Source organism: Callionymus lyra, chromosome 5 (genome assembly GCF_982586985.1).
Source record: "Callionymus lyra chromosome 5, fCalLyr1.hap1.1, whole genome shotgun sequence".
NCBI lineage: Eukaryota > Metazoa > Chordata > Actinopteri > Syngnathiformes > Callionymidae > Callionymus > Callionymus lyra.
The window spans coordinates 11,329,006-11,354,958 of NC_141822.1; the positions used below are offsets into that span (position 1 = coordinate 11,329,006).

Here is a 25,953-nt window from a genome sequence, read left to right on the forward strand (position 1 = left end):
ATTTTCACTACTAGCGCTCACACACACAGGTAAGAAAGAAACATTTATTAAAAAAGTCAGAATACTGTTTTCACACCGGAGACGACCCAAGGAGGGCAGGTCCTTCAGGTTCTAGCTGCTCACGTGGTTCGGACAGCAGTTCTGCTGCTGAGGTCCAGAAGTGAAGTACAAAAATAAGGCTGGTGATTTCAAGTACAGATGAAAGTGTGGGGCAGCTACACAGCAGCAGAGCCCTTCAATCTCTTCAGAGCACGGCGGGTGAAGACGAGCGCCCGGGTCACATGATCCAGGCGCTTCTCCAGGACTTCCTGTTGACCGCACACACCAGGTCAGTTCAATTATGAAACTTCTTAACGGGGGAAGTTGTGACCCAACTCACCTGATCTGATCTTCTCTGGGATCCAACTCGGGCTCCAGAACCGGTGACTTGATTTAAAGCTGCTTCAATCTGAAACCCAACAAAGTTGATGATGTCATCAAGTGTGTATACAAATGTCAGCAGCTGTGCTAGTTACTGATGTGTCACTCATCACCATGACGACACTGATGTGTCACTCATCACCATGACGACACCGATGTGCCAGTCACTCGTCAACATGACGACGCCATCTCACCTGCAGCTTCTCTTGTGTCAGCTCTTCACAGAGTTGCTGGGCCTGGGTCAGGTTCAAGGTACTGGTCTCATAAAACTCAGGACTTGCCAGATCCTGATGTTCTTCTGCAGGACTGTGGGGGGCGCCAGACTCCTGATGGTCTGTGCCTAGACATTGGGGGGCAGCACCAGGAAACAGGTGTGAAGAACCTCTTGAAGTTATTGGTCCACTGGACCTCCTATCTATCATGGTCTTAACCTCTGCCCAGAACCACCCTGATGTCAGAACCCCCTGGTCTCAGTATTTCCTTAAGTCTGTGCCTCATACACCAGAAGCTCAATTAAGAACCCCGTCACGCCAAAAACCCTTGTGTCAGTACCCTCTTCCCATCAGAACCTCCTCCATAGGTGTAGCTACAGTGCAGTGTGTGTGCGAGAGAGCGAGAGAGAGCGAGAGAGTGTGCGAGAGAGCGAGAGAGAGTGTGCGAGAGAGTGTGCGAGAGAGATTGCGAGAGAGAGAGAGTGTGCGAGAGAGAGTGCGAGAGAGAGAGTGTGCGAGAGAGTGTGCGAGAGAGTGTGCGAGAGAGAGAGAGTGTGCGAGAGAGAGCGAGAGAGAGTGTGCGAGAGAGAGAGTGTGCGAGAGAGAGAGAGAGAGAGAGAGAGAGAGAGAGTCGGTGCGCCACCTTGTGCTGAGCGGGTGAACTGGAGTCTCTTGCGGGGGCTGCAGTGCTGCGAGTTTCTCCGGTTCAGATGTGCGTCCGTCCTGCAGACACCACGGTCACACCAAGCCCGTCACTAAACCCCTCAGCCCGGCTCACCTGGTCAGGTGCTCCTCTCTGGGCATCATGTGACCAAAGGCGGTGGAGTAGTTGTCCGAAGGGCTGCGTTTGGGACTACTCCTGGACGAGCCTGGAGCCAGGAGAGTTTCTTTCTTCGCTGCAAAACAAATCACCATCATTGAGTCATGATCTTGATCATCAGGAGGAGGAGGTTGAGTGGACGTACAGGGAGTCGCCCAGAGGTTCCTCTGAGCTGAGGGAGGCAGAGATGATGACCTCTGACCTTCGGGGGAGAGACTGCGGCGAGCTCTGAGCAGAGCCGCGGCACTCTCTCTCCCCGACACGGACCCAGGTTTGACACGTTGGCCGACCCCCTCCCGGAAGTCTTTCTTTCTCTGGTCCAGTGGCGTCTTCTGCCGACCGCTGACCCCTGAATCACAGGTCATGTGGTCACAACATGTTGCTGCTGGTCCTGAACTAAGGTGGTTCTGGTTCTCACAGGGGGCATGGCTCTCTGTGGCTCTGGTCTCTTCCAACTGGACCAGGGCTCTCATCATGGGTGTCTGGCTCCTCCTGCTGGACTCCCACTGGTTCTGCTCGTGGCGCTGGGTCTGGACCTGCTCACACTCGGGCGGACTGGAACATCTGCAGAAGCACAACAGTGAGACCTCAGTCCTTCAGTGACCCACCTCAGCCGGACCCACCTCCAGATGTCTGCATCGGTTGGACTCTGCGCTCGACTTCCTGTTCCAGACGGACACGGCGAACTCCTATGAGTCACATCTGGTTCTGGCTGGACCCGCCTGGGTGACAGCAGCAGGTCGGGATGGTGTAACAGACTGATGGAGGATTGAAAATAATTATGTGCTGAACATTAACAACACATTCAAAACAACATGCGTAATAAGCCTTTGAACGGTCATGTGACCCAGACTTGATTGACAGGCGGGGGACTGACCCGGCGCCCGAGGGCTGAGTGGTGCGCTTCAGCGAGTGACGGGTCTGGGCCTGGTGCTGGTGGTCCATCTGCTTCATTTGAGTCTCCAGTTTGGAGACGGTTCTGGACACAGAAAAGAGTCAGAAGAAGTGACTCACTCACTATGACCCGGACTCTTGACTCACTTCTTCAGGTCCATGATCCTAATGTTGGCGTTGCCGAGTTTGTTTTCTGTGGACACCAACTGGTTCTGTTGACACACTAAAGGCAATTAGACGACCACCATCATCATCATCATCATCACCATCACTTTCATCACCATCTTCATCATCATCACTTTCATCACAACCACTATCATCATCATAACCGTAATCAATATCGTTATCATTACATTCATATCACCATCTTCATCATCATCATCATAACCGTAATCAATATCGTTATCATTACATTCATATCACCATCTTCATCATTATCATAACCGTAATCAATATCGTTATCATTACATTCATATCACCATCTTCATCATTATCATAACCGTAATCAATATCGTTATCATTACATTCATATCACCATCTTCATCATTATCATCAGCATCTTCATCATCATCACCACCATCACCATCTTCATCATCATCTTCACCATCATAATCATCATCACTTTAATCACAATCACTGTCATCATCATCATCATTACCGTAATCAATATCGTTATCATTACATTCACCAATTTCATCATCATCATCTTCTTCATCTTCATGTGTTGCGCAACAGTCCAGCTTCAGTACAGTGGTCCCTCACCATTCTGCATTTCAACTATTGATTTTACTTTTTTTGCACACAGAACTTCATATTGAAATATATTTTGTCTGCAGTCAGGACCAGCACATCACCATGACAAGGTGGCAAACTGATTTTTTAGAGCAGACCAAGAATTCAGAGGAGAATAGACAAGTTTGGCTCGATGCCGATGGATTTGTCTTTGTGTAAGAAACATTTTGACGCAGATTTTTTAGAAGTTGCCCAGAGAATTCAGCAGGAACTCGACTTTTAAGACACTCATGACCCATCGTAGATTTTGGGAATCCCTCTTGCTTTAGGAATGCGGGCATTTGACGTGACGTAAGCCGCTTTGCTTTTGTATTAGAAGTCTGAGACAATGCAAGTCCTTCACTCTCTTCTCCATAATCACATATTTATATCTCATCAGGTGTTTCCTGTTGTCGTGCTTGTCGACGTACGGGTGCGAGAGACTTAAAATTATTATCTTCAAAACTATTTAAATGACAGTCTATGTCAAACAGGATCAAGTTTGGTTGGCTGGGCGGCAAAGCATCATAGGAGCTTCTCAGGTCACCGTTACTGAGAGGGATGTTGAGTGTGATGGTACTTCATATGCACTGTGAAGTGAGCATGATCATTTTTTATTCAATTTTATATTATCAATCCAACAAAAGGATATTGCATGAGAAAATAAAGTGTAAATATTTTTAAAGTTTATTTTTTCAAGCATTGTAAAACTTATACAATGTAGTACCAGTAGTGTTGTGGCTGCCTGATTGATTTTATATCAATTTTGATTCAAAATAAAAAGATTTACTTTTATTTTGCTCTCGTCATCACTACCATCATATTTCCATCACCTTGAGTCCAGAGTGTTCCTTCGTCAGACTGTCATAGTCTCCCAACAGCTGAGGAAAGAGAGGAAGAGGAGGATGATGAAGAGCGAGAGGACAAAGAAGATGACAAGAATAAAGAGGACAAACAAGAGAGAGGCCTCCTTCACCTCCTTCAGCATCTTGTGCTCCTGCCCCCTCTGCACCAGCTTCTGGCCCGCCTCCTGGTTAGAGAGCCGTAACGCATCCTCCAGGTGCTGGACTCGAGTCGTCAGACGATTCATGACCGAGTCCTTCTCCTGCTCCGCCTGTCTGCTCTGATCGAGACGCTGTTGTAAGGACTCGATGGTTGCCGTGGCAATGGTGTGGCGCTGTGACCAGTCGGCCTGCTCGCAGAGACAGAATCAGGATTTGGACCGAGAGGTTGGGAGTGTGTGTTCCAGAAGCTTCTCCTGCAGAGCAACACACACCAGAGACTCCTTCAGGTGTCGGTTGGATTCCTCCAGGAGGTGGACTCGTTGGTTAGCCTCAGACACTCGTTCCTCCAGACGTCGACACCTGGAACACAACGACTTTTCACTCCAGGGTCAGAGGCAGCAGCGTCCAACAGCGGAGTTGAACATGTGAGCGGCTCCTCTGTCACACAGCAGATACGAGTCGTTCCACCTTTGTGATGTCACATTACGTCGATCTAAAGCAGAGTCTGTGACATCATCCAGTCTCCAGCTGTGACTCACAAAGGAGAAAAGATTCTGATTTTTGAGTTTGGAGACTTCTGTGCTTCATTCACTCAGCACCAGAGGTCGACCAGTGACACCTGAGCTCAACATTGAACACTAGGAGTGTAAGAAAATATAGATACATGTAATATCAATATTAATTGTAAGCGCTGTACTTTTGTTTGTTTTTGTCCTCAATTTTTTGTGTAAATTCAACTTCCAGCCCCCAAAGGGCAGCAGTCATTACGTCCACTGGTGATGACCGAGGACGAGAGGATACAGTCGACTCCAAGAGCGTTTAAAGCTGATGTTTGGACATATATTGGTTTCAAAACATTTACGACTTCATCAAGAGTCATGTGGTCTGTGAATTCTGCAACACCAGAGTCAAGTACTTGACAATACTACAAATATATCCTCGTTACTACAGTATCACTATGTATTGTATCAGCAGATTCTGGCCAATACTCAGCCATACAGAACACACACCTGTCCGTCAGCAGCTGGTTTCTTTGATCCAGGTCTTCAGGCAAGCGCTGCAGTTGGTCTCTCAGGGTTCTGATCTCGGACTCGTAGTAGGCTCTGAGGTCGTTGACGTGCCGGGCATGTTTGTCCCGCAGGTTCTGTCTCAGACTGAGAACCACAGACACAAACATGTAAGACAGACAAGCTACAACCAAACCTTCATCGACTCACAGAGAGAGAACCACTGGATCCACAGACGGTGTCAAACCACAGGCCGGAGCGTTCTTCTCTGTGCTGCTATTCCTGGGTTTCTCGGTTGTTCTGATTAATCTGGGATGGTTCTGGTCCTGGGAGGAATCAAGCTCCTGGAGCTGGAGAGGGCCTGCTACAGACTCGCTGGAGACCTCAGAGTTGCAGTCGGTGTCCACCTGATTCAGACCGGACTCCACCATGCTGTCCGGCGTGACGGATGGTACCGGTCCGGTTCGGGTCGGGGCTGTAAAGGACGGGCTACCAAAGTGTGAAGGAGAGGTGAAGCCCGAGGTCCGGTCCGAGTGCCGTGTGCTGGCTGCCGGACCCAACACCTGAAACAAAAAGTTAGATTCAGAATTATAGCCAATGAGCAGGTCTCGTTTAAAGGGCTGAAGGGGGCTGGACCTGCAGAGACAATAGACTGGACCGTACAGAACAGTCTCCTTCTGCTCTCTGCTTGTTCTGGTAGATCTCTCGAAGGGAAAGACCAGGTTCCTGCAGAGGAAACACACAAAAGGTTCTGTCCCGCCAACAATCCACACCAGCTAAGGAGCACATGTCGCAACTAACCATAGTCAAGGTCGCCTCCTGCAGGCGAAGATGGGCGTTGCGGTCCAAGCTGTCCGGGAGAGGACGGTACAGGTCGTCTTCGTGCAGGTGCCAATAGGTGAGTCCTGGTCCCAGTACAAAAGAGAAAACAGCTCCAGGTCTTGCCTCGACAGTGTAAAGTCCTGCCTCCTCCCACTCACCTGAAGAGTCTGAAGCAGCACTGCTGCACCTCAGACGGGCGACGGGTTCAGCCTGCATGTCCTGGCTCTGGTCTGGGACTTTCACCCTTGTGGACCTCAGTCTCTGTCTCTGGGACCAGGATGTCAAGGTTTGCCTGGTGTTGTTAACGACAGACCTTCTGTGCGGTCTCAGTCCCAGCTGAACATCCTCCACCGTGCTGATCACGTCCTGGACCAGGGGTCCTACTGTCCTGTCCTGGTAGGACCACTGATGTTCTCTCCTCTCTGGACCAGTTCCTCCGTGCTTTCCTGGTGACCCGGCAGCTTCGTGGCCGGTCTCCCATGCCGACATAGTCCCATACCCACTACTGAGTGTGGCCGATGTTGGTTCCCCCGGGAGGTTTTGGGTGAAGACGGTCCTATCAGTGGAGGTCAAGAGGTCTTCTTTTGGTGAGTGAGGAGACCATTTGGTGACGGAGGAGGGGGAGACTTCTGGGTGACGGTTCTGAAGCTGAACCAGGGCTTTGATTTCATCCTGGATCAGCTGAGAGAAGTCAACACAAGTTTCACTTGTTACCATTACAACACTGTTGTGTCAATCACACACGTTACCATGACGACACCGATGTGTCACTCACACACTAAACACCATGAAGACAATGATGTGTCACTCACACAATCATTACCATGACAACACTGTCGTTACTCACAAATTCATCTCCATGACGACACTGTCGTTACTCACAAATTCATCACCATGACGACACTGTTGTGTCACTCAAACACTAGTCACCATGACGACACTGCATCACTCAAACACTAGTCACCATGACAACACTGATGTTTCACTTACATACTAGTCACCATAACAACCCGATGTGTCACTCACACATTCGTTACCATGACAACACTGATGTGTCATGGAAATGTTTTTTTGCATGACACTGTTGCGTCACTCAGACACTAGTCACCATGGCGACACTGATGTGTCACTCACAAACTAGTCCCCATTGACAACCGGATGCATCACTCACAAAATGGTCACCATGCCAACCCGATGTGTCACTGACAAATTCATCGCCATGGGGACACTAATGTGTTGCGCAAAAAACATTTTGTTCACTCCACCATGCGACACTCACCTGGATGTGACTCTGGTACTGCTGCTGCTGGCCCAGTATCTGGTCCTGGTACTGCTTCTCCACCAGCTGGAACAGATGTAGCCAGCGACCCTGAGAGTAGAAGACTAGATGTTGGTGTCGGTCCAGAGTCTGGCCCACAGAGCCGGTCTCACCTCACAGTCCTTCCACATCTCTGGGTCGGTCTCTCCGCTGCTCTGGATCTCCTGCACGAGCGCTCTGAGGGTCTCCAGCGAGCTCGGGATGATGAACGGGAGGTTCTTGCCTTTGTGGACGCACACACTCCTGCAAGCACACGACACACAGTCACACACCTTCGCCCTCCTCCTCCTCCTCATGCCTGCGGACCTCATCTTGTCGCCCGCGGTGATGTCATCAGGTCCTCCGAGTCGTGCCGTGGTGCTCCTGTCTTCTGGAGACGTCCCCTCCGACGACACCAGAGACGCGTCGCTCCCCTTGTGGCCCACGCTGTCCCCATGACAGTGGCTCAGAGCCGCGGAGCTGGACACGTCCTCGGACACGCTGTCGTCCGTGGACATGTTTCACGGGCCGGGAGAGCAAAGGACGCCTGGAAAGCTGGACAAATAGAGAGGTCTCACCAATCAATGACCAGATCCTAACATCTGCAGCAGATGACCAAACGCTCATGGCTGGATGAACCTTCATCACTCATGTTGGACAGCGCCACCTCGCGGCAGGTAGACAACTGTCACTGCAGCGAAATAATGATGAACAAATGAATGTTATCCTCGTGACGTCAGCAGACGTCATGCAAAGTTTCGAAGCCTTTAAATCCGAAACGAAGAAGCTCAAAAACATCTACTTCGTGTTGAGTTGTCATCACCTGGTCGTCCCGATAGAAGAGATAAGACGGAAGAGGAGAAGATAGTTGTTTATCATCAGTAGCAACAATTCACTCAGTCAGGAAGTTACACTGCTAACATGTTAGCTTCTACTCTTTAGCGCCAAAACACTAACTACCGGAACCACGGGCACAGAATTGACATGGCGGTTCCGACGACAGGAGACCAGACGTGTAACCCTGCAGTCCTCCAGAGGTGTCACCAGCAGCGGTGCAGCGGTTAGAAGGAACGTACCAGAGTCTTCGCTGCTTCCTGGCAGCCATGTTGCTCCTGAGCAGACGAACTGCGCGGTGAACCGCCGCACCATCCTCGGCATCCGATTGGTCGAAGGAGTCCAAAAATACCCAGCAGTGATTGGCTGATGTGAATACGTTTAACAACAACAGTTATGATTTATTTTTTCTCCAGATGAAGAAGTGAAGGAAGGATGGTCAAGGGGTGAAGTGCAGGTTGTGAGAATTTAACATTATCAATAACATTGAGTCACAACCCTGACATGTGCTCAGGACAACTTTCACAAACTAAACTATCTTCAGATGGAGTTATACGGGGAAATATCTGCTTGCAATTCATGTGATAGGATGAAGAGAACAGATGTCTTAACTGTTCAATGAGACATGGACCAACGGTGGGCTTTTAACTGACCATCTATGCTATTATACTTATGTTATTATGTATTATTATACTTTTTAGATTGTATCATCTTGTTCTTTCTCTTTATTTCTCTTTGTGCTTGTTCTTATTTTATTTTGATTTTTTTTTTTAATGAAAAATTGCTGTATTTGCTGTGGCTATTGGAAAAAAACAATTTCCCGAAGGAGACCTTCTGAGGGATCAATAAAGTTCTACCTTACCTTACCTTACCCTTTCTTTGGTACCTTGCTCGTGTAAGCCTTTTACCTGACTTTTGCACATTTTAATTAACGAACATTCTCTCTTAAAATTATTCCTGTGTCTTTCTTACCAGCACCGATGCCTCTGAAACATACAAGAGTGGTTTCAACAGAACAGGAAAAAAAGAAGGTGATGAAAATCCAGAAGTAAAGAAACTCTGAATACAAGATGAAATCACAGGAGGAACGGAACCCACGACCTCGGGAGTGTTAAAAATACACTTTATTTTGCAGTAACAAAAACATACAAAGACGTTTGTGTACCAAAACAACCAGTTGTCAATCACTCATTAGCCCCTCCCCTCACATGCGCCCCCATGCAGAACCCCAAAAGTTGAACATCAAGTCCTCCGTGTTTTTCCGCGCTCCCCCCCGATAGGTGACCTAGTGAGGTCAGCACACCGGGACAGGGGTTGGAGGTTAGGAACGAGCGTTCCTCTCCGTCTCCGCCAAACATTCACGTACCAGCCCACGAGCGTGGATGATTCCTGCACACACGGTTAAGATGGCGTTAACAGGATGTCATGGGTCTCTTTTCAGCCAATCGTACCTCGCTTGAGTCGCTCCATCGCACTTTTGCTGCCTGCATACGTCGGCCTGATCTCCTTCCCGAGCTCCTCGATGATGGACAGCAGCTCTGAGTACTTGTTCTGAGGCACTTGACTTCCCGAGGAGCCCTGATGGAGAGAGAGGAGGTGCAGAGTTAACAGAGTTGATGTGTGGACAGAGGAGAAGGGTCAACCAAACAGAGGGAGATTTAAATAGTTGAGATGAGGAGCCAAAGCAACAGAGAATGAAGAGGAGAGTCGACGGAGAGGATGAAGAAAAGAGTAGATAGAGAGGTGAATAGGAAGAGTTGACTGAAAAAAGGAAGATAAGGAGACTAGTCGATGACGGGGTGGAGAAGTGTAGACAGAGGAGGATGAGGAAATAAGTCGAAGGAGAAGATGAGAAGAGTGAAGAGAGAGGATGAGAAGAGTTGACGTAGAGGTGGAGAAGGGTCCACGGAAAGGAGGCAAATGAGAAGATAAGAGTTGTTGGAGAGGTGAAGAATAGACAGAGGGGAGGGGGATGAGGGGAAGAATTGATGGAGAGGAGAAGAGTTGATGGAGAGGAGGATAAGAGTTGATGGAGAGGGGGAGGAGAGTTGATGGAGAGGAGGAGAAGAGTTGATGGAGAGGAGAAGAGTGGATGGAGAGGAGGAGAGTTGATGGAGAGGAGGAGGAGAGTTGATGGAGAGGAGGGGGAGAGTTGATGGAGAGCAGGAGAAGAGTTGATGGAGAGCAGGACAAGAGTTGATGGAGAGGAGGAGAGTTGATGGAGATGAGGAGGAGAGTTGATGGAGAGGAGGAGAAGAGTTGATGGAGAGGAGGAGAGTTGATGGAGAGCAGGAGAAGAGTTGATGGAGAAGAGAAGAGTTGATGGAGAGGAGGAGAGTTGATGGAGAGGAGAAGAGTTAATGGAGAGGAGGAGAGTTGATGGAGATGAGGGGAAGAGTTGATGGAGAGGAGGAGAAGGGTTGATAGAGAGGAGGAGAAGAGTTGATGGAGAGGAGGAGCAGAGTTGATGGAGAGGAGGAGAGTTGATGGAGAGCAGGAGAAGAGTTAATGGAGAAGAGAAGAGTTGATGGAGAGAAGGAGAGTTGATGGAGAGGAGGAGGAGGGTTGATGAGAGGAGGATAAGAGTTGATGGAGAGGAGGAGGATAGTTGATGGAGAGGAGGAGAAGAGTCAATGGAGAGGAGGAGAAGAGTTGATGGAGAGGAGAAGAGTTGATGGAGAGGAGGAGGAGAGTTGATGGAGACGAGGAGAAGAGTTGATGGAGAGGAGGAGGAGAGTTGATGGAGAGGAGGAGGAGAGTTGATGGGGAGCGGAGGAGGAGAGTTGATGGGGAGCAGGAGAAGATTTGATGGAGAGGAGGAGAAGAGTTGATGGAGAGGAGGAGAGAAGTCGATGGAGAGGAAGAGAAGAGTCAATGGAGAGGAGGAGAAGAGTTGATGGAGAGGAGGAGGAGAGTTGATGGGGAGAGGAGGAGGAGAGTTGATGGGGAGCAGGAGAAGAGTTGATGGAGAGGAGGAGGAGGTTGATGGAGAGGAGGAGAAGAGTCGATGGAGAGGAGAAGAGTTGATGGAGAGGTGAAGAGTTGATGGAGAGGAGGAGGAGAGTTGATGGAGAGGAGGAGGAGAGTTGATGGGGAGCGGAGGAGGAGAGTTGATGGGGAGCAGGAGAAGATTTGATGGAGAGGAGGAGGAGATTTGATGGAGAGGAGGAGAAGAGTCGATGGAGAGGAGGAGAAGAGTCGATGGAGAGGAGGAGAAGAGTTGATGGAGAGGAGGAGGAGAGTTGATGGGGAGAGGAGGAGAGTTGATGGGGAGCAGGAGAAGAGTTGATGGAGAGGAGGAGGAGGTTGATGGAGAGGAGAAGAGTCGATGGAGAGGAGGAGAAGAGTCGATGGAGAGGAGGAGAAGAGTTGATGGAGAGGAGGAGGAGAGTTGATGGACAGGAGGAGGAGAGTTGATGGGGAGCAGGAAAAGAGTTAATGGAGAGGAGAAGGAGAAGAGTTGATGGAGAGGAGAAGAGTTGATGGAGAGGAGGAGGAGAGTTGATGGAGAGCAGGAGAAGCACAAATGTAGAGACGAGTTATGTGGAGCAGACTAACCAGGGAGAATCCCAGGGACGGGGGTCCGTCGTCGCTTAGTCGGGGGCGATATGACTGTAGTGAGAAGGAAAGAGCTCCACCTGCTGGAGGAAAATCAGAACACTAAGAATCTTCATCATCACTGTCATAACACGTTCATAACAGCCTCTCATCTGTTGCCGGTTCGTGGCACCAGGAACCGAAGTCCAGTCCAGGACGACTCTGGGTCACAGTAGAGTCCCGGCAACAGACGAGTCCGGGTCGCGAGAGTCGCGGATGAACGGATGAAATCGCTTTGTTTACGTGTACGTTTGGCGAGCCCGTAAACAAAGAGCGCGCACTTCATTGGTCCGCCGCCAGGTGTCCTCCCGCGTGTCGGCGGCAGATCAATCAGCGGTTCCGCGGGTGAAATATAGGGAGAACGGAACCAGAACCAGGTGCGTAAGACAACCGACCCGGTTGGTGTGTAGTTTCTACCGGATTCGAGCGGACCGGGATCTGGGTTTGACCCGCCACTGATCCGTCTCCCCGCGCGAGTCATGGCGGACCTGAGTTAGCTTAGCGGCCCGGGTCTGACCCGGGACAAGTGTACAAAGCGACGGCGCGTTCCCCCCCCAGGTCGCCCCGAACCTCTATTGTGTGAACACGGCGGCTGGTGGGTCGGAACCGACACGCTGTTGTGAGCTCACCCTGGTTTCCTGGCGCTCCCGGGACCAGCTGGTGCAGGTTCGGTTGGAAGTACGTTCCCAGAGACATCACGAACCTCCGGAGCCCAGATCCGTCTGACTCGTATGACTTTCGTCTGCTCCAAGGGGCGACACGTCACTGTCCCGACACTAGAACCGAACCGGACTCCCGTGCATCCATTTTCGTCTCAGCTCGGAGCTTTTCGCGGCACTTTCACGTCTGGACGCGCTCGTGACCAACAATTCCGTCTTTGTCACGGAGAAGCGCGTTTGAACGGGAACGACGTCACAACTGCGTCACGACCCGGGCGACTCGAGTTTCCACTAAGATCCACATTCTGCCCGTCATGGCTTCCATCAGTCGTTTATAGAGCACGAGACCAGGAGGGGAACTGGTGTTGGATTTGACGTCCAATATCAATTTAAGAACCGATTTAATTAAATAAAACATTAAAAACGGATGTTTAATCCAGTCAGTGTGTTTTGATTGACAGCTCTTAAAGCAGTGAAAACAGAGACATTGAACCCATTATCAGGGCCTCAGTTAAACCGTCACCAGGGCAACCGGTTCCGAGTCCAGAAGAACACAACAGTCGGCGTAAGAAGCAACAAAGTTTTATTGAGCGTTCAGGTTGAGCCTGCAAGTCAGTCGGGTCAAACAGAATTTCTCACATAACTAAAAGTATATTTCTGACCGACCAGAGCAGGACCCAAGTTCTTTTTCAACCAGGTTGAACGAGGACACCGAACCCTACGTCACAGTTTGTCTGCACATGGACCTCGACAGAATCAGGACCAAAAGCTGACACAGAGACACTATTTACATCAAAATTCTGATTACTGTAGTGCGACGGCCGACGGTTTGGTCCGAGCACTGCAGGTCTTGATGTTCATGTTTCATGCAGGAGTGACCAGAACGAGGTCATCGGGCTTGCCGGTTCTGACCCATATGATCCGGCACTGAAGGCACATTTGGAAAACTCCAGAGGACAATCCAGAAGATGAATGTTCATGCAGACATGAGGACGACATTGGTTCTGATGTCAGCTGGGGTCGGTTTGTGGTGCCGGAGGGCAGGTGATGGTTTTGGGTCGTCTTCTCAAATCTTTGGCTCCAAGTGTCAGAACACTGATGCCGACATCTCTCAACACTCCGCCGGACCTTCAGACCCATGGGTCAGTGGCGGGACAGGCGGTCCCTGACGTCGCAGGCAGCCAGGTCTGTGGTCAACCGTGGCGCCCCTCACCGACTATGTGGCTGTGTGGCTGAAACTCTGTGGGTGAAGCTGCAGTCGTTTCTGCTGCTCCTGCACTGCCAGCTGCTGGTTCTGATCCGACGTGGACAGTTTGTTGATGAGCAGAGACACGCAGTTGGCCGGGATGATCAGACCTATCGGAACCAGAAGCGAGTGTCAGAAGGAGAGACTTCTAAATGCTAAGGCAAGCGAAATGCTAAACTTACCGACGATCCTCTGCCCGTCTTCGGTCCTAAGACGAACAATCTGGACCTTCACATTGGTCCCGCTGACCGGAGTCAGAACTTCCTCCAGCTCGTTCCAGACGCTTAGAACAGAGCCACACAGAACGTAGAAGGTCCGGCAGCGAAGACCAACCTCACACTGAAGACCCACGGACGCCTTTTTACAGTTCCCCCGCCTGCACATAACACACAAACACGTGTTTTGACACGTGTTCTGAACCAGGGACCGTCACTGACTCACCAGTAGGCGTGGGAGCAAATCTTGGCTGAAGAAAGGTACTGGTCGTTCCAGTGCTGCTTGGCATCTTCTGACAGAACCTGAACAAGAAGACTTTTTAGTCAAGACTCCGGTGAGGAAGGACGGGAAACCTCCAACTTCACAAACCTTCTTGAACTTCTTTTTGATGTCGTTGTAGAGCTCCAACTTCATCTGCCGGCCTGTGTTCGGCCGGTGGACCAGGAAAAGTCTCTTCTTACTGTTCACCTCTTTGACCAGGATAGACGTCTTCTTGTTGTTCCTCATCTGAAACACATCTGGGGGTCACATTGTGGCACTTTTGTTTCTTTAGCCGACTGCTGCCAATATTAAAACTTAATATAAACACTTGTATGAAACATTAATCATTAAATAAATATGATAAATCCAACGATAAAAAACATCTTACCTGCACATAGAACCCATCGTCCGCCCCGTTCTGGTCGGCCCACACGTGCGTGGCCTCCTCCCAGGACATCCCTCGCTCTACACTCACCTGCAAAGAGACAGGTGAGCACGACTCCCACACCAACCTTCAGGGCGACCAATGTTCTTACTGTGAAGAGCTCCACGTGTCCCGAGGTGGTGTACCCGGGTGTCAGGAACTTCCTGCAGTCCACCTTTTTCACCTTCTCGTCGCCCGAGCCCAAATCTGCAGAGCAAACCAGAGTTGACACACTGAAGCTCAAGAACCAACAACCAAGACAATAATGAGAGCAGGACCCTCTTACCCAGGATGCCCATGTCATATCTGCCGTTCCTCTTTGCCTCCTGGATGACGGCGGACAGTGTGTCAGCAAAGTACTGGAACAAAGAGTTCTGTTGATGGACCTCCATGCCCAGGATCCGGTTCAGAAACTTGCCGATATTGTTGTAGTCTGGAATAGAGCAGGACTAGAGTTCATACGGGAACCGAAGCTCATAGAGCCCGTGGACCATCCATGATTTCACCTTTGTCCAAGTTCATGGCTCCAGACCGGTCCTCTATGTTGATCAAGCCCACACCAATGAGTCCCACTTGAATCTCTGTGGACACAAAACAGTGAGTGACTGTGCAGAAAAGATCTTGGTCCAGTTCACACCAGCTCGAGGTCTTACCTTTGAAGAAGTCTCCTCTGAAGTCAGCAGGCGGAGACACCAGAGGACTGTCCAGTCTGACGATAGACTTCATCACAATCTCCAGAGCGTTCCTGCCGTACTGCACAGACAGACACACAGTGTTCGGCAACATTCTGACAGTACCATATATTGTGATACTGTAGTAACGAGGATACATTTGTCGATCACATGACTTTGTTAAGAAACATATGGTCTGTGAATTCTGCACCAGTAATAGTTGTAACTGCTTTCATTTGTTCGAAACCAAAATATGTCCAAAGATCAGCTTTAAAAGCCGCTGAAGTCACTGTATCCTCTCATCCTCAGTCATAAACTTTATTTGAGGACGTAATGACTGCCATCTAGCTGCTGGAAGTTTTAATTGCAGCACCAAAATGTACAAACACTGAATAATTATTTGAATTGTAAATAATTTAATATTTAACACTCTTTATTTTTACATACTCAAATAACTATGATTAAAAAAAAGCCCCAAAAAATAAGTGTACATGTATATAGACACACACACACATTTGTAATTGATGCAGTATTGTTCAATAACGATACAGTATTGTTAAAAAGAAATATTGCCATTTTCTCGATTTTCAATCGATACGTTCTATACGAGTCACATAAGACGACTATAAAATGCAGAAAAACATCTTACTTTGTTGTCAAAGTTGAACCTGCTGAGATCTCGAGTCTCCGTCGCTCGTCGGTCTCCGTGAGTGAGAGCTCCCTGTCACACAGCAAGTCAGCACGGACGACACAAAAACCTTCGCTCTCTCCATCTCACTCACCAAACTCTCCAGTCTTTTAGCCACGATGGAGGCGAACCTCTGCTCTCCTGCCAGCTCAGAGATCAGGAAGACGTACTCGGGGGCAGTGACCTGGTTCGAGCGGTGAGTTCTCCCTGAGAACAAAAGTCTCGCCGTCACAAACACAGCGAGAACACGAGAGTCCGGTCAAAGATGGCCGACTCACCAAACTGCTGAATGGCTCTGTCTGCGCTCCACGGCAGCTCCAGGGTCATGTGGACTCTCCGTCGCTGGTTCTTGACCCGACGGTCCGCCTGCAGCGAGATTCCCGAACTGGCCGCTTCAGAGATGATGGCAATATTCTAGACGGGAGAACGAGCGGACGTCAGAACGACATGGTGGAGGAGTGGATCGAGCCTCACCTTCTCTCCGTCCATGAATCGCTGCTTCTCCGTCAGGTTGAGGATTTCAACAGGAACGTCCAGTTCGGAGCGAGACTCGTAGGTGATTGTGCCGTCGTCGTTGCTGACCACACGACCTTTGCGTCCGGTCATCTGAGGACGCACGACATTGACGTTCAGAGATCCACGACAGTCACATGACCACAGGTTCCAGGTCAAAAACAACGGAAAGCACCTCGGCTACGTTGTCAGGTCCTCCCAGCTCGTCAATCAACTGGTCCAGGGTGTTGGGAGGGAGACTCTCGGCGAGTTCCTCCAGCTCGTCCAGCAGCTCCCTCTTCATCCTCTGAGCGTGCTCCACGGCGTCCTGACTCGTCTGACAGCTGATGGGACTCGACGCCTTCACTGTTCCACACCCAGAGCAACACACAGTAAATACAAGTAGGACATTTGTGTATGCATGTGTACTTGTACTATTGGTGTGCATGTACCAGTGGTGTTTTGATGTGTGTATGCATGCGTTTGTGTGTGTGTACCAGTGGGGGTGGTGACAGTAGTGACAGGGGCAGTAAAGGCAGGTCTGGTGGAACCGAGTCCAGAGGCCAGGAGGGCACTCTGTATGGAGTCTGGATCGATGCTCTTCCTCCTACTTTTCTTCTTTTTTTTCTTTTTCTCCTTCCCTCTCTTGGGCTCCTTTCTGATGAGCCACGGATCTGAACCCCAAAGACAGAGAGTCAGTTGCAGCTCTTTCTCCATGTCATCCAGCAGAACCTCACCATCCTCGTCGTCTTCATCCGACTCATCCCTGAAGGGGTTAAAGTCGTCGTCCTCGTCAGCTGAGCTCACAGACTTGAAGCTGTCGTCGCTCTCTCCGGCCGACTCGTCTGACTGACTCTCTTCGGAGCTGGTCCCGGACAGACCACCATGTATTCGAGGACGCTTCTTGTTGTTCTTCAGCTCTGGACCTGCAGATCAACAATGGTGAAGAGCAGCTCCTCAAAAGCACCTCTGGAGTGTCTCACCTTTCCTCTTCTTCTGCGGAGGTTCCACCTCGACCGGAGGTCTCTTGGTTGGCATGTCCAGGCCGAGAAGGCTGTAGAGCTTCTGTCTATCCGGGGCGGGAAAGTGCTTCTCGATCAGCGACTGCAGGACTCCTCTGCTCACACACACACCAGTGACATCAGTTAAGGTTGGCACAGAGAAGTTGGTCCACGAGGACTCACTTGGCAGTGGAAACAAAGTCGTTGAGCTCTCCTCCGCCCTCCTCCAGGGCCTCCAGAGTCCGAGCCTCGCCAGTGGACTGCAGGCCGATCACCACACACTGCAACATCAGCAGGTCACCAGGTCAGAACCACCACCAGAAACATGTAGCTCAAATTCAGATTATTGACTCCTAAATCTAATGTCATGTGGAGAACTCAAGAAATTATTGATCCCTTCAATAAAAAAAAATGTCACCTGGACAACAAATTGTGTACATGGTTGAATGAAAGACGATTCACATCATTTGTTAAAATAGTGAGTCCGTTTGCACGCGCGTCTTAAGACATGAGCGCTGCAGTAGATAAAATGACTCTTCCTTAAATAGTCTATAAGAAAATAACCATTCTCAACTGGCTTTTAATCCTCTTTTCCTGGAGAGCTGGTTTAGAAGAATCAAATGTATACAAGAAACTCTTAATATTACACCTTTTAGATTCACACGGAGGTAACATGATGACCTCACTTTTGGTCTTGGCTAAGAATTTTATTGTTAACATGAATTTGTAAATAAACCAAAGAGATAACCAAACCCATAAACAGAGATAACCAACAACAAACACTGATAAGCTCCACTAACTATTGGTTTCAGATATATTTATAGACACACGTGTTAATAAATAAATGATCCATTTTATTGATGTTAGTCCTGCAAAAAAGAACCTCCATGATTGACAGTAGTAGTGATGAAAAATGTGTCGAATATAAAAATAATATACAATATGAAGAGTTTAACGGCAAAGTGATGCAACCATCATAGTTATTAGTAACATACTAACCAACAAACGTCTAACCAATCTACCTATAGTGTAGTAAGTCTTACCTTCCCGTTCTGGACATCCTCCCGGGCCAGCTGGACCACACGCCGGACCTTGGAGGCGATGCAGAGGTACTTGAAGAACCTCTGGTGGGCCGACCAGAACTGGCCCCACATGGACTTCTTCATTCTGGGCTCAGCCTCCATCAGGTTGGCAGCCTGCTGGAACTTGTCCCGGGCACTGACCCACTGAAACCAGAAGATGCTTAAATCCAGGGACCTTAGAGGAGAAACGGGGGTCTATAAGAGGTTGGACTCTCACCATCTGCACGGACTTGTTGTACATTTCCACATAGCGCTGTGACAGAGGGACCTCCTCGATCTTGAACGTGACCCCGGTGAAGCTGAGCTGGCGAGCGATGTACATCCCCCTCAGCTTCATATCCATGGCAACAATCTCCATTGCGCCCACACCCCTGCAACAACAACAACAAACAACAATTTCAGGCCAAGTCTGACTCACTGATGGACTCAACAGCTCCTCAAAAACAAGTCAATGTTGGAGTGATTAGGGCTTCAGGTTTATTGATACAAAGAAAAAAAAAAATTTCTCTGAAACCATGTAATTTCATGCAGATTTTGTTGACACGTCCACGAAACAGCAGCTCTTCTTAAAACGTGATAAGATGAAGTGGCTAGGCATACTAATCCCCAAATGCTGAAGTTCTCCATTTTATGGAGCTGGATAACGATAATAACATTTTATACAGGGGTCTCAAACTAAAATGTGTATCAAATATTACATTGTACTTCAATGTCAGATGGAGACGAGATTGAGTATCTTGCTCTGCCTGCACTCAGAAAAACTTTAATATAATACAAAAATATATATTGGTATGCAACTATTCACATGCGTTATTGCGATTATGTGAAATGCATCAATCAAAGAAAAGTTTATATAAGGTCACATGACCTCTGGGGGATACTAACCTTCGCTCCACTGCTTGAATGAAGTTTGCAAATTCTCTGAAGGGGGTTTTGTGTCCCCAGATGCCGAGGCGGTTCATGTAGGCCATGTTCCGGGGCTCGGACGCTCCTGCGGACAAAGCAGTGTGTGTGTGAAGAGGTAAACTCTAGCCGGTCGATGTCACTCACCTGTGGCGCTAGCATAGACGACACGAGCTTTGGGCAGCTTGTTCTGCAGCTCCAACACCGCCAGACCCGTCTTGGTGGGCTTGGAGGAGCCGACGGGACAAACATTCTTCGCTTTGTGACACTCGTCGTAAACAATCTTCACCAGTGGGTTAAAGAAACTGCTTTAGTTTTGCATCATCCTTAGTTTTTCAACCTTTGACCTTTTCCTGAAACTACTGCATTTGTAGGACTATAAGAAGCAATACAAATATTTGCATATCATAAATCAACAGTGGGGCTTTATGCATTAACTGAGGCTGTACTTCCTGATTTTATATACAACACGGCACTCAGAACCTCATTTTTAATTCACAAAACCTCACAGTCAGTACTACTGTGACTTGCTGACTAATAGAGTAATAACTGTACATCATATAGATATTATGGTGTGTGTGTATATAGACAAGCTGCAGGAGAACAAATGCGCCCTAATGTCTGAAACATACGGTTGTCCAGCCTCGGGAAGACACTAGTGAAGGATACAGCGCCGTCAAAGTCCTCGCCGCACCAGTGCAGAAGCTGCTGGAAGCGAGTCTTGTACTTCCCTCCGGACTGACTCTCTCCGATCAGGGATGAGTACGTGGCGAAGATTACGCCCTTCTTTACGCTGCCATTGTGTTTAGACGAGATCTTCCCGTACTTGAACTGAAGGCAGAGAGTCAGAGTCACTGGGACAAAAACCCCGGCACGCACACAAACACCCTTAAGAGTCTCACTTTGTTCAGAGAGTGGACCTGGATGTTCTTGGCGCCTATGTCACGCAGGTCTCTCTCTGCGTCGTACTTTAAATCATTGGAGACGCTGAACCTGCGGAGAGAAGGTCCAGTCAGCTCACTTTCAAGGAGGGGAGTAAAGTTCTAAAACACTGACCAGAGTGATCTCTTCCTGCCCAGCAGGTAGTTTTCGTAGATGATCCCTGCGATGGTGCGTCCCTTTCCCACACCGGCACCATCTCCAATCAGGTAGGCCGCTCGGTCACCGCTGGGCAGGAATGTCTCGTGTTGCTGAAAAAACGTATCATGAGAACAGAGTCGAGGGGCGAGAGGGTCAGGCTTCTACCTGTGCGGCATAGGTTATGGCCTCAAGCTGAAGCGCTGACAGACAGCCGCGGTCGATGGTCTCCTCTGGGATGGACAGTCGGTACCAGACGTCAGGAGGATTCACGCTGGACAACGAGCTCGTCTCCACCACTGGGTCGGGGTGTCGCAAGCCCACCTTCACTGAAGACACACAAGCAGGTCAGAAAAGGAAGTACAATGTTACTTAAAAAAGGCAATAATCTGATATGAGACCTCCAGATGATTGTATACTGGACAAAAGTTCACTTTAAATGGAACAAAATTAAAGTTTATTTATTTTTTAAATAGAAATGGTAGTTCAATTTTTTTTAGATATAGTTTGAGCCTTATTTCAATAGTTCAAAAGTATTTTTCTTAATTCTTTTTTATAGTCCTTTAGATTTAATATTGACTGGTGGCACCAGCAACATTTTTTGTTTAATCAAAAATACTTCCATTTAAAAAATATGAGTTAGAAAATGTATTTTTGAATTATTGGAATATCAAACAACGTGTAAAAGAAAGTCAGTCATTTAAAAAAAATAAAAATAAAATAATTACTGATAAGTAACATAAGCACATTATATATAGGTGGCGCAGAATTGCTGCCTTTTCCTTGGTTCCATTTTTCTGTACCTTATTTTGCATGTTATCTTATTTTATTCTTTTATCATGTACTGACGCCACAAAAAAATCATGTGTTAACAACACTGGCAATTAAAGTTTTCTGATTAAATTAGTAGATTCTGAGAAAACTATTAAATTGTAACTGAAGCAGTATCATTATGCAATTACACCAGCACAGTTACCAAATTAATTACAAAATAACAATAATTTGACCTTGACAGACATATCAAGGACATATTAGCTGTGAGATAAACTTCTGACAAGTTTGATAAAAATGTCTATAAATTAATAAAACCAAGTTAACTGGTCTCATTTCATTATTGACACCGTTGACTATAGTAAAGTAGACTCAACACTTTGTCACTCACACTTCATGGGCATGTACTCTGCGTAGGTCTCGGCGTGACCCAGCTCTTCTTCCTCTTCTTCCTCCGGCTCCTCTTCCATCTTCATGCCCTGAGATTTCTGTGGAGACCGAATGTCACTTCCAAATTCTCTGCAACGAGCTGGGTCAGCCAGGGGTTCTGCTCTCATCGTACTTACCAACTGGTGTGCGAAGTTCTGCAGCTTCACATCGTCGCTGAGCCACATCCGTGATGGGTCTTTAGCCACTACTTCCTTCTTCACACCATTTAGCTCACCTGAGAGAAAGATGTACGGCATTTTTTTTTAAATAGAAAACACATGGACTTTCTATAAATTGCAAGTTTTCAAAAACAAAGAGGAAGATAAGACCGAAATTCTCCTCTTTGTAAAGAAAAACATGCCATTATTGAAGTTATTAAGTTCACATTTTGGGGTTTGGTTGTTTACTCTTGCTTGCACTTATTTTAACATTTTAATTGTTTTTTTAATTTATTTTCCTTAAAATGTTTTTTTAGTAGTACTTTCGGTTTTACAATGATGTTTAATAGGTTTTTGTGATCAATAATACAAAAAAAATAGTGACTCGTGTGTTATTAAAAGTTTTATGAAAAAGTATCTGCTAAAATATGAATCAGGAACAAAAATGATGACCAGTGCAGCCTTGTCTCCAACCCTTTCTATGCTACAAAATATTTGAGCTAATGAATTCAGATTGTGTGAGAGACAAACCTGCAGCTGCTGCAGTGGCGACAGGAGGAGCGATGTCCGGCGGAGGCTTTAGCTTCATCAGCTCCATCAGACTGTTGCCCTTCAACACAGAGCTCTTGAGGGTCCCGGTCCTGAGCAGGTCCTTCAGCTGGATCTGTGACGAGAACATTTTAATAGTTTGAACATGTAGTGCAGCTCCTGCAGATTCATCCACCAACTCACTTCGTCTTTTCTGGAAGGCACAGTTGAGGACACCGAGGGGGGGCACCCTGGAGTGGAGGTTCCCCGCAAGGTGGCATTGTTGACGTGGACCACCTTGGTGACGGTGATGGTGTGTTTGATGGGATTGTTTCCTAGCTGCTTGGTTGCAGTGGCTCCCAGCGACGGCAGCTGGTTGAGCTGGTTCAAAACGAAGGTGGTGGTGGACTGCTGTGGCTTATTCTACAGACAGACATAAGGAGTTGGTACCAACATGTGACCACACAAGGATGCTTGGCTTACCCTGATCGCCACCACTGGAACTGGAGCTTGTCTGGCTGATTCAGTCGACTCTGCTCCCAAACCAGCGTCCAGAGCACTGATGGAGATGGACTGCAGAAGCAGGTGGACGTTCAGCAAGGCCAAGGGGACGGCAGACAAAAAAAAAAGAAAAAGAAAGAGAACCACAAACCTGCTGGGCCATTGATGGCTGAGAAACATCCTGAGGGTCCACATCAAACAGGCCAAGGTCATTGGGGCAAATCCCGCTCTCACTGAGCGCGGTGAGAAGAAGATCCTGGCCTGGATCCATCTGCAACCGACATGATTGTTTCAACACTTCGTACAAACACACATCCTCCACCCGAGCCAGACACCCTCAACTCTTATACATTCAAGTATCTCGGAGCATATATTTCATTGAGAACCGTTTTGATTGTTTAAGCGCTTTGTGACCGTTGTCTAGAAAAGTGCTCTATAAATATTACTTATATTCAAATATATACAGTGCCTGTGCAGTATTCTCTGTATACACAGACAGATTGAATGTAAATAGTTAGTACATTATATAACAGTAACATTTAGGGTTTGGCATTTTAAATAGAATGTAGTTAATGTTCATTTGATATTGTCATCTTGAACCTTTGGGGATTAGTAAAGCATTTATGATTTTAACAAGTGTTTGATACTCTTCAGTTGTAAGTTTAGGTGTGAATGACGGAATCTTGCTGAGAAGCACATTATGATGGATCCAGCTGGCATGAAGATTTACATTAACAAATCAAAAAGTTCTGAACTAATTTTGCTCATTTTATTATTGTATTATCATCGTTATTATCTATCATTTTATCATGCTATATTGTTTTTGTTATTATTTTTGATGTGTACTGTAGGTCTTAATATATTGCATTTGTATGTTTAATCTTTTTGGGGCAAATGCTGTTACAAACAAAAATGTCCCTAATATGGGAAGAATAAAGGTATAGATCCAACCTAACAGTCCTTGAGACGAGTGGGGTCACAGGTTTATGAGCTTCTAGAAGTTGTTCTGTAGTCATTACATTCACAGTCCCCCTCTTAAACTTCTACACACTTCAGAATGTTTCTCTTCGCCTTTATCATGTCACAGAAACATTTCCAACAATTTAAAAAACTTATTTTTACTGTCAAGAGTTTCACACTCAAATCTGAAATAAACAAATAAAATAATGGTTCACTAAAGTCGTTGGAACAACAAACAAAAGTTCATTATACTCATGTTAGGAATTGAATAAACTCGATTATCAACTAAGTCAGAACCGGCTCAGGGGGAGCACGGAACGACCTCGCAGCTCCAAAGTGACCCAAAACAAGACACGTGTTTGAACACTTCCTGGTCAGAGAGTCCAGCTCCACCTCAGCATCTGGACGCCGTAGAACCACAACAACAATACACAAAACACCGTCACACAACCATCGAAGACAACGTCTACCTTCGGTCCGGTTAGAGGAGTTCCGGCTCGGTGCAGAGAGACAACTTTAGCGGCGCTAGCTCGCCGGTTAGCATCAAGCTAACGTGACAAGCTCAAAGGCACTTATATAAGAAGAGAGCGAAACGAGTTCAACGACTAAAACCAGTCATGGGTTGCTATGTCCCCGCAGACGCCCGATCTCACAAATACCCGGGTGACGATCTGGAGCCAGCGACACCACAGCAAACACACGCTGTGGCTGAACGTACTCGCGACACTGTACACCGTCTGGTTGTGTGTACAGTTGTGCTGCTGTGTTAGCCACTAGCACGCATCCCACTTTGTGACGCAATAAAAGGAGTACTTTTTAGATTTACTTTCGTTTCTCACGCAACCAAATTGAAAATGAAAGGTATTAAACGGAGCTGTTGCGCTGGGTTGGACTTTTATACGTGTTTTCTTATGCCGGGTGAGAGTGTTGATGCTAGAGATGCTAGCGCTGCTAAGGATGTTGATATTGCTGACGTTAGCTAGCAATAGCAGCTAGCGCAGGGTTTCGGTCAACGGTGGTTATAAAATAAGAAAATTAAATAATGTTAGGTGGAGAGGACTCTTTGTATCCGTTGGACGAGAGTGTCCGGGTGCTGTGCTGAAGTACTCACTTTTGTGCGCCGTACAGCCGCCCGAGTCGCAGGCGGCGTCGCTCCGCAGGTCGCTTGTCTTCTCTCCGCTCCGCCGCGCTCACGCCATCTTTTATCAAACGCTCAGCCGCATGTTGGTCACGTGACGCGGCGCAGGCCTACCGTGGCCGTCATCGCCCTCGAAGTCTCCGCGCGGCGATCGCGGTGCCGGGTTTCTGGGCGGCGGAGGGTCGAGACCGGACCGGAGCAGACACCTCGATGAGGAAACCGAACCGTCCGCGGATCTACGGTCGAAAAACAGAAAGAAAACATCGCTGGAGAAGGCGAGCTAGCGCCACCTCATCACGTGACCCACCGAGGACTGAACAGGAAGTGACGAGCGCAGACTTTTTCTTCTTCGCTGGTTTCGTTTCGTATTTCACCAACAACACACTTTTTATCAGTCTTTTTTGTCTTTTAGTGTTGAATCCTTCCCATCTACAATTTCTGTCAGTCGAATAAAATAAACACCCGTGTTTGTAAAGTTGTTTACTGTCCTGTGGAGTTGTTGTTTGTTATGGTATGCACTCTCACGTCACATTATCAACACGAGCATCACCCACACTCTCTTGTGTTGTTGTCACTGGAAGAATAGACGAGTCACCTGGTTCAGAACTGTTTCATTGACCTTTACCCTGGAAAAGCTCTGCTCCGAGTCTCTCATGGACGGTCACTCGTTGGTCTCTGTATATCCTTCCTGTTCTGCATTAATTCATTACCTGTGCAATATAAACCCACACTTTTCTTCGTCTCTCTTTGCTCTTGATGGATCTACTGACTCCTTTCAGAAACATCTTAAGACGTTTTTATTTGTTCAGGCTTTTCCTTGATTTTCTGGAACTCCTGTTGTGTTATCAGTTTTATCTTGATCTTTAAAGTATATACTTTATTGAATATTGTTTTGATTGTTAAGCGCTTTGTGACCCTGGTCTGGAAAAGCACTATACAAATAAAAATTACTTACTTACTTTTCTTTTCTCCCGGAGCTCCACCTCCAGAGCTGCTGCTGGATCCATGTCAACGGATCCAGATTTGACCCCAGCAGCCTCTATTGACTCTTCTGCCCTAACCAATTCCAT

The 25,953-nt window shown here is 47.7% G+C and overlaps 3 protein-coding genes across 7 annotated transcripts; all 3 read right to left on the bottom strand.

Moving 5' to 3' along the window:
- Positions 1–30: 30 nt before the first annotated feature.
- Positions 31–8,375, bottom strand: mphosph9 (M-phase phosphoprotein 9). Of its 3 annotated transcripts, XM_087790826.1 has the most exons (22): positions 8,324–8,375; positions 7,575–7,802; positions 7,382–7,511; positions 7,230–7,319; positions 6,109–6,631; positions 5,930–6,033; positions 5,765–5,854; positions 5,339–5,691; positions 5,132–5,275; positions 4,394–4,481; positions 4,094–4,309; positions 3,951–3,998; positions 2,494–2,558; positions 2,330–2,431; positions 2,076–2,210; positions 1,871–2,016; positions 1,598–1,801; positions 1,411–1,528; positions 1,276–1,355; positions 615–760; positions 380–448; positions 31–308 (listed from the first exon to the last, which is right to left on the bottom strand). In XM_087790826.1, exons 2-22 carry the CDS (start codon positions 7,763–7,765, stop codon positions 216–218), a joined length of 3,135 nt encoding a protein of 1,044 aa, XP_087646952.1. In that variant the 5' UTR covers positions 7,766–7,802; positions 8,324–8,375; the 3' UTR covers positions 31–215. The 3 variants fall into 3 exon arrangements, with proteins under 3 accessions (XP_087646952.1, XP_087646949.1, XP_087646950.1); XM_087790823.1 differs by having other exon boundaries at positions 7,382–7,802; XM_087790824.1 differs by lacking the exon at positions 8,324–8,375 and adding an exon at positions 8,071–8,296 and having other exon boundaries at positions 7,382–7,802.
- An 815-nt stretch (positions 8,376–9,190) lies between these two features.
- Positions 9,191–12,631, bottom strand: cdk2ap1 (cyclin dependent kinase 2 associated protein 1). Of its 2 annotated transcripts, none has more exons than XM_087792451.1 (4): positions 12,308–12,631; positions 11,640–11,719; positions 9,533–9,659; positions 9,191–9,470 (listed from the first exon to the last, which is right to left on the bottom strand). In XM_087792451.1, the coding sequence occupies exons 1-4, from the start codon at positions 12,372–12,374 to the stop codon at positions 9,403–9,405; spliced, it is 342 nt and encodes a 113-aa protein (XP_087648577.1). In that variant the 5' UTR covers positions 12,375–12,631; the 3' UTR covers positions 9,191–9,402. The 2 variants fall into 2 exon arrangements, with proteins under 2 accessions (XP_087648577.1, XP_087648576.1); XM_087792450.1 differs by having other exon boundaries at positions 11,640–11,722; positions 12,308–12,620.
- A 272-nt stretch (positions 12,632–12,903) lies between these two features.
- Positions 12,904–25,261, bottom strand: sbno1 (strawberry notch homolog 1 (Drosophila)). Of its 2 annotated transcripts, none has more exons than XM_087790827.1 (33): positions 24,857–25,261; positions 22,937–23,056; positions 22,768–22,857; positions 22,489–22,707; positions 22,288–22,420; positions 21,736–21,833; positions 21,561–21,657; positions 20,567–20,727; positions 20,378–20,511; positions 20,224–20,314; positions 19,991–20,152; positions 19,469–19,604; positions 19,304–19,409; positions 18,636–18,789; positions 18,380–18,562; positions 17,520–17,617; positions 17,319–17,452; positions 17,073–17,261; positions 16,833–17,009; positions 16,532–16,701; positions 16,318–16,449; positions 16,122–16,257; positions 15,938–16,050; positions 15,805–15,876; positions 15,138–15,237; positions 14,991–15,065; positions 14,771–14,917; positions 14,597–14,691; positions 14,449–14,535; positions 14,169–14,306; positions 14,025–14,101; positions 13,766–13,959; positions 12,904–13,693 (listed from the first exon to the last, which is right to left on the bottom strand). In XM_087790827.1, exons 2-33 carry the CDS (start codon positions 23,054–23,056, stop codon positions 13,554–13,556), a joined length of 4,158 nt encoding a protein of 1,385 aa, XP_087646953.1. In that variant the 5' UTR covers positions 24,857–25,261; the 3' UTR covers positions 12,904–13,553. The 2 variants fall into 2 exon arrangements, with proteins under 2 accessions (XP_087646953.1, XP_087646954.1); XM_087790828.1 differs by lacking the exon at positions 24,857–25,261 and adding an exon at positions 24,216–24,451.
- Positions 25,262–25,953: the final 692 nt, after the last annotated feature.

Excerpts from the sequence above, each read along its gene's own strand:
- cdk2ap1 (XM_087792450.1), bottom strand. The coding sequence starts at position 12,374 with ATGTCTCTGGGAACGTACTTCCAACCGAACCTGCACCAGCTGGTCCCG. Across the intron at positions 11,723-12,307 it reads GGGAGCGCCAGGAAACCAGG|CAGGTGGAGCTCTTTCCTTC; the intron begins GTGAGCTCACAA and ends ATTTTCCTCCAG. Across the intron at positions 9,471-9,532 it reads GATGGAGCGACTCAAGCGAG|GAATCATCCACGCTCGTGGG; the intron begins GTACGATTGGCT and ends CCGTGTGTGCAG.
- mphosph9 (XM_087790823.1), bottom strand. The coding sequence starts at position 7,765 with ATGTCCACGGACGACAGCGTGTCCGAGGACGTGTCCAGCTCCGCGGCT. Across the intron at positions 2,432-2,493 it reads AGGATCATGGACCTGAAGAA|AACCGTCTCCAAACTGGAGA; the intron begins GTGAGTCAAGAG and ends TTCTGTGTCCAG. Across the intron at positions 761-1,275 it reads GTTCACCCGCTCAGCACAAG|GCACAGACCATCAGGAGTCT; the intron begins GTGGCGCACCGA and ends CCCAATGTCTAG.
- sbno1 (XM_087790827.1), bottom strand. The coding sequence starts at position 23,056 with ATGGATCCAGGCCAGGATCTTCTTCTCACCGCGCTCAGTGAGAGCGGG. Across the intron at positions 19,410-19,468 it reads CGTCTATGCTAGCGCCACAG|GAGCGTCCGAGCCCCGGAAC; the intron begins GTGAGTGACATC and ends CTTTGTCCGCAG. Across the intron at positions 13,694-13,765 it reads AGACGGGCAGAGGATCGTCG|GTCTGATCATCCCGGCCAAC; the intron begins GTAAGTTTAGCA and ends TGGTTCCGATAG.